Source organism: Ambystoma mexicanum, chromosome 1p, assembly GCF_040938575.1.
Source record: "Ambystoma mexicanum isolate Mex_15411 chromosome 1p, UKY_AmexF1_1, whole genome shotgun sequence".
In the NCBI taxonomy this organism is placed as follows: Eukaryota; Metazoa; Chordata; class Amphibia; order Caudata; family Ambystomatidae; genus Ambystoma; species Ambystoma mexicanum.
In genome coordinates, this window is record NC_090921.1 from 1,155,544,670 (window position 1) to 1,155,557,888 (window position 13,219).

At 46.9% G+C, this 13,219-nt stretch overlaps 1 protein-coding gene across 1 annotated transcript in view; it reads left to right on the top strand.

Moving 5' to 3' along the window:
* Positions 1–12,590: 12,590 nt before the first annotated feature.
* Positions 12,591–13,219, top strand: part of LOC138570162 (interferon-induced transmembrane protein 1-like) — a 67,516-nt gene continuing 66,887 nt past the window's right edge. Inside the window, exon 1 of the mRNA XM_069648867.1 lies at positions 12,591–13,002. Within this exon, the coding sequence (XP_069504968.1) occupies positions 12,685–13,002 (318 nt within the window). The 5' untranslated portion in view covers positions 12,591–12,684. The remainder of the gene's footprint in view (positions 13,003–13,219) is intronic.

Sequence of the window (13,219 nt, forward strand, 5' to 3'; positions counted from 1 at the left end):
TTCGCTTCCAGCACCACCTCCCCGGGGAAGGGCCTGGATGGTGGTGCTTCGGAGCAGGTCACCTGCAGAGGGGGTGGGGGATGGGAACTTGACTGCGCTCTGCCCGGTCCGACAGGGATCTGCTGGGTTGATGCTATCCGACCCTGCTAGCAAGCCTCAGAGACTGGTGGGGGTGCAGAGTAGTTCATGTGGCGGGGGCCACCCCTTCTGTTGCTGGGTGTGCAGTAGAGCAGCAGGGCTTCCCAGGGTTGTCTGAGACCGGTGGAGGGGAACCGCCCAGGCTCCCGGCACTTGTAGGCAAGCAGTTAGGGATGCGTCATGTGCCGCCCTACCTTCGTCTGCAGCTTCGTCATTGCACTTGTGCGCGGGCTCGGCCAGCCAGCCCTCTCTCCTCGGGGACGGCCGGGGAGCCGCGTTTCAGTGCCACTGCTTCGTGACTTTGCATGCCTGATTCAGGCCACCTCGCTTGGTTGTAGAGGTGCTCCGGCTGGGGCTGCTGCTGGGGGGGAGCGAGGGGCAGTTGCGGGGGCGGGAATCCATTGGGCTGACTCACGCTCCGAGGGCTCCCCAAGTCTGCCAGGTGCAAAGGTGTCCCAGGGCTTCTGGATGGGGCTGCAGGTTCACCCCTGGCTCGCCCCGGGCAGCGTGTGGAAAGGAGGGGCCGATTGGCGGCCAGGATGCGGGGTGGGTCTCAAGTCGATCGCCCAAGGTGCTGCCAGCGGAGGGGTGGGAGCCGGAGCGGGAGTCCCACCGGTGTCCTCCGTGCACTCCCCCTGCAAGGGGCCACCGTAGCGGGGTCCGCTTGGCTTGCGTCTCGCTTGTGAAGGCTGTTCATTTGTCTCCAACAGGTTTCTGGGTTGCTGGCTTTTGGCTCTGCCTTTCTGAAGCCGGCTGGCAGCAATGCGATTGGGAAACTGGCAATTGGGGAACCTCCAGCTCTGAAACACTTGTGTACGAGCGCGATAGAAATAAAATATCAATCAAAAGGAGGCTATGCTCCAGCGGAAAACGAGGGTCCGGGCACCAGGTTACGCTGAGGCTGCAGTTGTAGGGGTGCTACGACTGGGGCTGCTGCCAGGGGGGTGTGAGGCGTAGTTGCAGGAGCGGGATTCCATAGGGCTGACTCACACTCTGAGGTCTCCCCAAGTCTGCCGGGTGCAAGGATGTTCCAGGGCTTCTGGATGGGGCTGCAGGTTTACCCCTGTTTGTTTGTCTCCGGCAGGTTTCTGGGTTGCTGGCCTTGGCTCTGCCTTTCTGCAGCCGGCTGGCGGCGATGCAATTGGGAGACCGGCAATTGGGAAACCACCGGCAACATGCAACACTGCTCCAAGGGTCCGGGCACCAGGATACGCTGTTACTGCTGTCTAGCAGGTTGCTTGCTCGGATCAGGCCGGCATCCGCAGGTCACTCAGCTTGAGGCCCTCCGAGGACTTCACAGCGCGGTTCAACTGCCATTTTGTGTACTCAGCGGTCAGCGGAGACCGCCTCATGGAGGGACCCGGCACAAACCGCGGGTTCCCGGTGGTTTCCACGGCTATAAATTGGACATTCTGCGCAGGGCCTCCTCTGCAGACGTAATCACCACAGAGTTTTCAAAAGTGGCCACTATCACTGGGTCATAATGCGTTGGGCACATGGACACAGCCGAGAGCTCTCACAGAGCCTGACCGACCATCATGGCGCCTAGCCACGCCCCCCTGGACACTCCTTTGAAGCCATTTATAAAAGGGTTAAGGGAAGCAAATTCGAACACTCTGTGCATATCAGTTGCAGGGTTAAGGGAAGCAATTTTGAACACTATGTGCATATCAGTTGCAGGGTCAAGGGAAGATCTGTATTCGTGAAGCCACAGTAGTTTATTGACTTTGGACTGAGGCAGGCTTAAGCCTTGATATGGAAGAGGATTATGCCAGATTCTGATCGTGGATACAGCAATTGGAAAAGGGTACAGTACCCAGACTCATTTAACACTGAGTTCCTGTTTGGATTTACCTATGGTGTTACCCAGTGATGACCTTTCTAGGCACGTTCTTACTTATTTTGAGTTGGTGTTGCATGCTTTCCCTTCATTGGTGGGGAGAACTACTCGCATGCCAGCTTTCTTACAAAATCCTAAGAATGTCGAAGTTATAAGAAGATTGCTTATAGGCATCACTGAACAATTCTTGTAGCTACCTGAGTACAGTGAGCAGAGTACAAATGCCCCTATCAACTGATGCAGCTCATAGACTAGTCAGTGTGGTGTTCTTTCGTCTGATTGAGGAGTACCTGCATCTTGTTGGAAGGCACACTGATGTGCTCACCTTTCTAAGGGATCAGAGAAATACTGCAAATCTGAATATGCTCTTGGAAGGCATTATCATCCAAGTGAGCATCTATGCTGAGCGAAATCACAGGTTGGTGTAGAAACTTTCCTTCGAGGGACAGATCGAAAGGTTGCTGATGAAAAAAGACTTTTGGTTCATGCTGAAAGAAATTCGACATGTCGTCTGGGATGCAGCAGATTCAAGGCATAGATTGGGAGATAATCTATGTAATTGAGCTCGTTTAGACTTATTGAGGTCGTTTTTCTTAATATTAAAGAGGCATCTACAGTTCGGACAGTGAAAGACTGGTTCCAGAGACACAGAGAAAGTTGTGTTTGTCATCCAGTAAGCAGATAACTGATCGAGGACGAGTCATTGAGTCAAGACAGCAGCTTCCAGAAGCAGTTCATAATGCTGATGTATTAAAATGTGAGTTTTTTCTCCCTTGGGTAATCAAGATGGGGAATCTCAGTAGCAATATAATATTACTGCATGAAGAGAGACGCTCACGTTGTCCAAGAAGTAAATGTTGTGGGGTGACAAATCTTTGTGTCATCTACACTTGCATTGTGTTCATACTCATACTGCTTTCATTGACTGTACGAACAGCGTCCTACAGTAGTGCAAATGGAGCTAAGACTCCTCTGCATGCTCCTGAGCAGAAGGAAAATGTATGTGTGGCAACTACTAGGCAGCCTAGACCCTATGTAGTCATTCCTGTTTTAAAGAAAGATGGCAAATTGCCTGAGCTTGAGATGGATGCCCCTAACAATCGTACACATGCAAAGAGGGTCTTAGAACTTATTTTTGGATGCCAGAGACAGGCTTGGCAAGACAGGCATGACAAGGGGTTGTTAGAGGCGGAGCCTACAGATGTAATGCATGCAAATACACCTGACCCAGTGACAATTGACCCAAAAGCAGTTTCAAAAAGAAGATCCCAGATGGAGATTATGCGAGACATTTTCATGCCAAAATGGGCTGCTGAGCAGATGAGACGTTCTGAACTTTCTCCAACTCAAGGAGCACATGTAGGTGTAGCCCGTCCACTGATAGATGTTCCAGTGATTTATCCAGTCAGAAGAAGCTATGTTGGCACACTTCATGATATGATTATGGAAGCTAACATGAAAATAATGAGACCTAAAAGAAGCACACAGGAAGATAATTATGAATTAAATGATTACCTGCACAGCATGGCACACTTGGGAAATAACATATGGTACCAACACATGACGGAAGTTGGGAGAAGACTTCAAAGGAGGAATGCTTTGTATGTGCACTCTTGCCATACATCATGGGGAAGTTGAAAATCTTCATAGCTGCTGAAATAGATGTCCTGACTGCACAGTGCATAGTGCATCTTGCATTCTGTAGTACAAGGGGCCAGTACATGGGCCGAACAGCCTCTCTCAAATGGGCAATTGAATGGACAGATCCAGATGAAGATGACTATATTCAAGATATAAAGACAAGAAACAACGCCAAGACGAGGAATCTTGTGGTCAGATATGAGAAACCTGGAGTAAAAGGAACTGGAATCAGACGGGAAGTGAATACAAGACTGAAAGTTCCAGGAAAGTCTGCAGAAGACATTTGTAGATGGAAGAACAGAGGCCAGATGCAGGTTTGGGGAACTGTCAAATCACCAGATGGCTGGGAAGAAGGTGTGGTGATCTTCAGAGACTGGGTAATAATGGGTCACTACCAGCCAACGATTGAACATGCACAAATGTTGTATAAGTCTTTATGGCTGAAACTTGCTAGGCTACTGACATGGGTCGAAGACAGAGGAGGACCCTTGCAAATAGTGACGTTAGAGAATGCAAAGCTGTGCTTCTGAAATAATGGAACAAGAGAATGGGAGAGAACCAGAAATGAGGTTGAATATTTGAAGCACCAGGCATGAACATTGGAACAGCAGTAATCATGGATCATTATTGGGCTTGTGGATCCAAGGCATACATGAAGCTACCTAAAGACTTGGGGGGAATATGCACATTGGTGAATGTCCATGTTCCAGCATTGGTGATTCCAAAAAGTGATCTGAATCTTGACAGTTTTCCAAAAACAGATGCTCACATGAGGAAGAAGAGATCTGTGGAGCTATTAAAGAGGATGAAGAGAGAGAACTATTTTCCAGCCAAGTCAATAGAAGCCTTTGACTCTATCCCATGTGAACACAGACTGTTCAGCCAGACTTCTTCAGTGTTCACAATGATTTTCATGCCAAGAATCCAGGTTGGAGCAAATACCAAGTGGCTTCAGATAACCAGAAGGGAATTGCTGCAGACAATTAACACTACCATAACGGGATTCAATGCAATCACAGAAGAGATGAGAGCCATAAGACTGATGACTCTCCAGAACAGATACGTCTTGGACATGATCACAGCTATGGATGGAGGTGTTTGTGCAGAAATTGGAGAATCATGTCACACATTTATACCTTCTCATGATGATGAGAATGGAACCTTGACAGAGGCCATAGACATGCTGACAAAACTCCATGGCCAGATAATAGACGAAGTAGAAGACATTGCTGATGACAGTTGGTTTGAATCACTCTTCTCTTGGGTTCCACAATGGATGGCAGACATGTTCAAGTTTCTTGGAGCCCTGATCGTGTTAATATTACTTGGATTCTGTGTGATCAAGATAATCTCACAGTGCAAGAAGACAGCAAAACAAGCCATAGGGATGAAGATTATGATTGACGTTGAACCAGGTTGGAAGCCCAAAGAGTTGACAGATGAAGAAATCAGAGATTTTGTGAAGGCCAGTATCCATGCACCTGAGGGAACGAAGTTCCTGTACCCAAAGAACCATAAGAAATATGTGGGAAGGTGGATCTATTGCAGTCGGATGGACAGTGCATGCTCATGACATGGAATAAGGATGAGCATGTGAAATCAGCAGGGTGCCTGAAGGGAGTCATGAAGATATGGATCCCAAGAAATCATTTCTTCAGACAAGGATGTCTAGATGTGAAGGATGATGAGAATGTGGTCGATGAATCGCCCATAGGGGGCAGTGTAGAGGAGGAGCCAAGTACTACCCCTACTGCAACTGCCCCGCCCTTATTACCTATCTGTTTGAAACCAGAGTATGAGGCATACACGGAGCAATTGAACAGACAAAGAGCAGAGCGTGGACTCTGTGCAGTACCAATAAGAATACCAATACCTGTGAAAATCTGGGAGGCAAGGTACCCATTGAGAAAACCGTACCTGCATACAAGACAATATGATGGCCATTTAAATGAGATTCCTGAAGAAGCAGAGCAGATGAATGGTAAAGATGAATGGAGATGCCACACAGAGAGAGATGACGCACACAGAAGAGATGCAGAGACCAGAGAATGCAGATATTCTATAAGGCATCCAGAAAGTACCAAGGATAAGTGACATCTTGGGATTAAGGAGAAGAGGCTTATGCCACAGGAACAGATGAAGATATTAAGCTAGTTTATACATGTACAGATGCAAGAGAAATGCAAGCAGCAAAGTAATCTTAAAAGCTAGCCTCAAGCTTTATAGTAAATAGATTGCGCTAAGCGCCAATATATTTATAGATGCATATGAACGAGTAAAGGATGGATGTTTCCACTATGCATTATAAGCAGTGCTGAACATTAAGCAAGAAAGCCTCATTTCAGTGTGTCACAGTTAAAAAGCAAATTGAATTACAAAATGAATCTCAGCGGAAGGAGTTTAATGAGCCAAGAAGCAAAGGTCTTATCAAACGGAATTGGCTGACATTGGATCCAAATCGTCTGAAAAAACAGCTACTCCTGTTCAGAAGGCTTGAGCAAAACAAAAAATGTCAGAGGACTATTAGAAAATAATATTAAATACAAGAAGAGGCTCGATTCTTTGGTCTCCAGTCACGTGGAAGAATGAAGTTGGCCGATCAAGTTGCCCACACTCCTTAAATTTCTCAGAGCACAGTACAAACTCAAGGCCAATCTTCAAAGCACTAATTGACACTGGACCATTGAGGTGATGATGGATTGATATATTAATTGGTGGGAAGCTAGTGTTAAGACGAACTCAACAGCACCTGGATGTTCAGTCTGCATGCTGCTAGACGTAGGTGGAAAAGTACTGACAGGGGTTAGAAGCCAACCAATTGTAGAGGACTGCGTAATTAAGGGTCCTATAGTTTGTGTAGCCAATGGAACGTTGTGCATTTAGTGACATTCATGGTGGCCATTTTGAGGGGAGGGCTTAGTTGCCCCACCTGATGTTAAGTACCCTATCACTTTCCTTCACTGTTCTATACTGATATGGAACTTATACCTAGATATTCACTTAGAGCCTATCACTCCCTCCAATAGGTTTTGTAGTTTGCCACGCAGGATGACATGGGTAAGTGACGCAGGTCAGCAAATCACTGATGATGATTTTGCATGATATAACCTCAGTTTTTACTAAAATAAGTTGATTAAGAGGATCGAGTGAGTGCTGATGTTCATTGTACTCCCTGTTTTAGATACTTAACATTAAAACAGACTCCCTTTTGCCAAACTACCTGAGTCGTCTTGATTATTGATGTATGAATAAAATCTGCATCCCCATCCATCTCCAGGGTATTGCTACTCATCTTAAAGGGCTGGGCAACCCTGTTCAGTCCTGTGAGACCAGTTTAGCTATGCAAGGGTTATGTGCATTTACCCCCCTAAACTGGCAAACTCTGATGCAGCCATCAAAACTCTTGCCTTGGGGAGTTGCCTCTCTTTGTTCCTTTTGTGAGGGCAGGTAACACTCTCCCCAGCATGGCAACTACTCCACAGGACACTGGCCTGGGAGCAGTAATTGTAGGTCGCACCCATTCACAAAAGGCTAGGCCCCACACCACGGTGCTCTATATCTAAAGGCCTTTAATTCTATTGATAAGTGGACGGGCCGTGTTAGTGTAGCCAGAGGGAGCTCTTTGCATGTGGAGAAAGGTTAGGATGGTTACACCATCTTGGTTTTCTCTGTCTCTATCTTTCCTTCCTGTGCCTCCACTTCCTGTTGCAAAAAGCACTTTGTGTGTGATGTCAGACAGCAAAGAGCATGTGTTCCTTGAAAAGCAATTGCACCCCTAAACCAGGCTAGCTTTAGTCCAGCCATCTGGAGATTGTTGGGGAAAGGGTCTCCCACCATGTCTTTGAATCATCCTGTGGACTTCAACACTTGAAGATTTCATTGGACCCAGTTGGGAGATCATCTCTTTTTAAAGTCCTACAGTTGTGAGGTGAAGATAGGTGTTCCAAGGCAGAGGCAAGTTCTGTCCCCTAACTATCACCAGGGAAAAGAGAGGGTGAACCGACGGTTGGAACAAGACTTGCAACTCTGCCAGCCACACTGCTGCCCAGCACCGTGCCTTGTAGAAGAATCACTGGATGGTGTGTGTTAGTCTACCCGTGTTTGGGAGCTGACAAAGTGACTCATCTTGTCCCTGAGACCCTAGAGTGGGACTCACAGCTCCTGAGAAGCAAGACAGCCAGGATTCCTACCATTTTGGAATCAAACTGCTTTAATCTGCCACTGGTCAAGAGTGCTGGGGGTGTTGGGAACCCACGGGGTGTTCCGGCACCATTCTGCGGCTCCTGCTTCCGTTTTGCCTGGCCACGCCCCCCTCACTACAGAAACGGCAGACCCACCCGCAGGGTGAAGCCTGCTGGTCAAGGGCGCTGGAGGTGTTGGGTACCCCGCGTTTTCTGGCTCAATTCTGCTGCTCCTGCTTCCGTTTTGCCTGGCCACACCCCCTGACTACAAAAACCACAGGCCCACCCCACAGGGTGAAACCGACTGGTCAACGGCGCTGGGGGTGTTGGCACCCATGGGGTGTTAGGCGTTCTTGAGGCACAGCACCTGCCAATATATCGTCACCTTAGGTCCACAGTCAACGCATTCAATCCTGCACCTGATTCTGCACGACAAGGAGAGGAGTCGCAACACTTGGTGGGAACTGCACTGTCCCAAACCAGAGCTGTGTTGCTCTACTCTGCTAGTTGGCTGGCCCTTGCTACGTCTTTCTGGCCCTCTGCAGCCCCCCACCCCTCTCTGTTTTCTGCCTCAACTCACCGGCCCACACGTGGTATCCAGTGACATCTAGTGACTGCTGCAAGCAGGGAAATTGGTAATCGGAATTCGGAAAGAATTCATACTATGGAGAGGACTCACCCCCACCCCCTCTCTTTTGCCTTTCTCTTTTTCAGGTATCCTCCTTGAGTCTAAGCCCGCGCCTGAGCTGAACCCGGATAAACAGAGTAGGAAAATCCTCAAACTTAAGTGTAAATTTAAAAAAGGGATATTGACGACCCATAGCTTGGCTAAAGTCTGCAATAAGACGCACCCTCAAAGCCCCCCCCCCCCCATGATCACAGGTGACACTTATGATTTAGTTAAAGAAATCAGCAACTTCTTGGGCAGTGCACTGGATACTGGGGGTAAACCCATTTCCTCTTCTATCTCTACTCCCATGTCGCCCTCCAGCCTTAGCAGTACTGAAGGAGTGACCCACAAGATCATGGCTCGTGCTGGTGAGAATGATGTGGCATTCGGTCCAGTTAATGCTGTTAGCAGTGCCATCAGTGGAGGACCCCCATTGGACTTGTGTGATGAAGGAAGGGAGGATAGGGGAAAAACCACTATGGGAGGTTTAGATCAAACAGCTTTGGCTGCCGTACCCCCATTTGTGTCTCCCTCTTCCATCATGCCCACCCTTGTGCAAGATCCTGAAGAGATCCCCTCCACAGAGGAGCTCCCTGTCCCTAGTACCGTCACCCTTGAAGATGGCATAGCCTCTAATCTTGCTGCACTTCACCCTCTGTGCACCACTGATTACAGCCCACTTACATCCGTATTCCTCCCCAGGCCTTTGGGCGTGGGGGGCAGTCGGCTCACGAGGCTATACAAATCTACTTGCTCATGGAGGTGTGTTAATGTACATGTGATAGGCTTCAGGGTGAGAACCAGAAGGACCTGATGGACTGAAGTCAGTAATACCTCAGCCCACTCAAGCAATCAACCTCTTGCACTTCCCTTATCAAGGACTTGGACCTGGCCGATGGCTGCAGCTGCAAGCACGTGCTGGTTGAGCTCGTTAGTTATAAAATGGCTCCTATTAGCTTTGATTGTACCTGGGGGAAGAGGTGATAGGAGAATATGAAGGGGTCTAATCCCTAGCACTGGATTAGCCCCAGACGTAGGACCCCATCATCTCCACGAGGAACTTGAAACATGTACCAACACAGATCCCCGAACATTGGCAATAATAATGTTGGCCCTTACCTTCTTACCAACAGGAATTATTTGGGCTTTACTCAGTGCCAGCCACATACACCCACTCCAAATTCAACGAATACCAGGGAGCAATTTGTCTGACAGCCCACTCCAAAGGAAACCAATGAGCCCCTTAAGCTCCATACCCTGCATGCAAAAAGGGGCCCTGGGGTCCGAAATAATGGAAGAAACTGTGTTTTTTTCCATGGACCTACCTTAGCCCATCATAGCGCTTCTCGTCTGGGTCCCCGGGTTAGTCTGATTACAACCTTGGGAGGGAAGGGAAACTGCATTCATGCATGGGGTACCCAAGTTGCACCATAACCAACGAGAACATGGGGATGCGCTCCTGAACAAATGCCTGCATTGGCTCCAACAACAACAAGAGGCTGCACATTTGTAACACAAGATGCCATAATGAGCTGCCACAGACTGCACCATGAGGGTGATCCCTTCAGTGCCACTGTGAAACTAGAATTCAGGAATCATAGAATGGCTAATGGGGTACTGGACAGTAATGTGGACCACACCTGGAATAAACCCAGCAAGATTTCCATTAACCTTATCCCTGCTCACAGTAATATTTCTCCACTTGGAAATCATTTCCATAATTCTGCTCTATCGGGTGCCGATTTAATCCCATTGGGGAATAGATTTATGGTTAATTAGTTTGGCAAATAACCTGATGGTTCTTTATTGTCCAAGCCTCTTTAACAGGGTGATCTTGTTTCCTGAATTTAATATTTACTGTGTTGTTATGTAACCTAACAGTTATTGTATTATATTAGGATGTACTTTGATGGCCAATGGCTGAATAAAGTTATTATGATGATGGTTTAACCTGCCACTCAAGTGTGCTCGACTGAGTTTGAAACACCAGGACCCTCCGGAGCTCCCTTTGGCACACATCACCTTTCGAACCACAGTCCGTCCATTCAAAGAATTTTGCCACAGCACCACGCCATATAAAGCACGATGTTGCCTCGACTCAAACATAGAAGTGCCACTGCATCTGCATTGCTCAAACCACCATTTGCACCACCTGCCTCTTCATTGCCGGTCAAGTGGATTTCTGAACTGCCACTTGCGTTTCTCCCAAACTGCATCCTTCAAGCCACATCGACCACCTTGCCTGTGCATCCGGTCATTATCCCATCTGCCGTATATCCCCAACTGTCGAGCCAAATCTGGCGACCTCCATGATCTTCACCACTTTAGCCTCCTTGAATCGCAGCATTCTTTCAGTTCGAGCCCGCTTCAACACCCTCTCACTGTTGGATGACTGTGACGGCCACATCTCAAACTGACCGAACAATGGCAAGGAGCCTTGCTCATTGTTGTAGAACCGTCAAGACAATGCAAAAGGTATTATAGCCTGTCTGATAACTGCCCCATATTCATTTTGGGCCCCAGAGTCTGGCTACATTACATTAATACATTTTTACAACTCAAGAACATATTCTTTGAACATGGTCGTTTTTAGTGCCTTTTCTCCCTTTGTCTCATTACTCAAAGTGCTGCATCTTGGCATCTTGCATATTTTGTATTCAATCTACAGGGGTGGGTATTTACAGTGGCTTCTCATTATTTCATATTGTACATGCTGTGTTTAATTAAAGTATATATTTTTTATAGAAACTTGATTGGACATTCCTTTATTTTGGACTATTATACTTTTCTGTTTGGTTTGCTACTGACTACATTCATACCCCTCTTGAGAATATAACCTTCCCATGGCCCACGTTACACAAAAGGCGGAGGAGGTATATCTCTTAACTGTGCCTGTTTTACATTTATGATCATGTCAGATCTCGGTTTGTAGAATTGAGAGGACTGACTGGGCACTTTAGCTTCGACCTTTCCAGGCACTCCTGTAATTCCGCATTCCGCTCTAAGAACGACTTTTAAGAAATGTCTGAAACTGTTTTTACTTGACTGTTACATTGTTTAATTTCTTTTATTAAGTGTGCTTGCCTGTTAATGTATCGTTTTGATCTTTTGTCTTTTCTCATATAAAGATGATCTTTTGTGTGGGCATTTTCTCATAGGGTATTTGTGAATAGTGTGTATACTGCATCTGGTAAGTGCTCCTCTTCGCCTCCTGAGAGTTAGGCCAGGGCTGTTCTGCCACACTAACACTTGGAGAGCCTGGTGAACTTGAGGGAATCATTGGTGCGCCTATGTCAGGAACACATACATAAAGATCCTGACCACAGGCTTAAGGAAAAGAGCAGGCTATGGGAGGTTGTATTAAATGTGGAGGAGGAGTTGGTGGTTGTTAGGCCATAATTCCACCGCTCGATATGTAAAGAATACCCCAAAATAGGTAAGAGGTTGTAAAACTGGAAAGGTTTCTGTAGTGTATCTAACGCAACTGAGAAGACAGTCTCCAGAGTTCACTATCCAAAGGGAAGGGAAGTCAGAAGGAAACTTTAGACTCAGTGAAATTGATTTTATAGGCAAACAATTAGGTCAGTATCCTTTTGAATTTAAAAAGAGAGGAACATAAATTACATTAACTCTGAGATTCCTGTTGATCCATATAATTTATAGAAAGAAAAGTAAACCAACCCTATGGATATTGCAATCTGAAAGGTCTAAAACAGTCTACAAAAGTAAATAATAAGTTAGGCGATGGCAAAGAGTAACTATCATTCCTATACACAATAAAAGTAGACCAACACGTCCGAGCATACCCTGCAACCAGAAGGCTTCAATGCAAAGTGAAACAAAACATCTGACAGAAACAAGTTTGTTGGTTTAGAACTAAAAATTACAAGTGCTGTCAGTTCTTCAGAGCCATGATTATTCTAACAACAGAACAATGCATACCTGCATCGCAGCCCTCTACACCAGGGCAACAGAGCTAGATGAGGAAGGAGACAAACATAAAAAAAGGAAAGCACAAGCCTTGCTTGTGTACTTGTTGCCAACGAGACACCCAAGGCCGCCTTATAAGGAAAAGAGGGAACACAAAACCTCTGACTAGATGGCAAGCTAAGGAAGAAGGAGAAAGAGGGCAAGTGAGAACTGTAAGAAGGCAAGAAGTGGCAGAGGCCAGTGGGACAGACCATCCTTGAAAAAAAGAAAATAGAGGTGTCGAAATGGAACGCGTTCAGTATACTCAGCAGACAACTAATTCCGGGACTGCTTCGTCCATGTACCCTCCACCCTACAATCCCATTCCACCAGGGTTTGCAATCGGACAGCCACCAATGTATAGTAATGCAGTCCCTGCCTACCAGTATCCACAGAACAATGTTGTCATCACTCAGAGTCCAATTCCCGTGGTGACCACACAGACGACGACAGTGGTGACATCTCTGCCGGTCTACGAGGTTGACTATCTGGGATACTCCATCTTCACCATGCTGTGCTGCTTCTGCCCTCTGGGGCTAGTTGCTTGCATCTTCTCCATGAAGGTAAGTTTGTTATCTTTTCTTCTCATTCACAGGCGGGGACAGGTAGTTCCACTATGGAATTCACCCATTGTAACATGCACAGTTCATTAGATGAGTCCTCATCCTGGTGAAAATCCCAAGATACCTGCCGCAAATCGTGTCTTTGAATCCAATTGCTGGAAATGGATGCTTTGTCATTCGGTTTCCAAGAGTCGAGGTGCACAACAACAGCAACGGG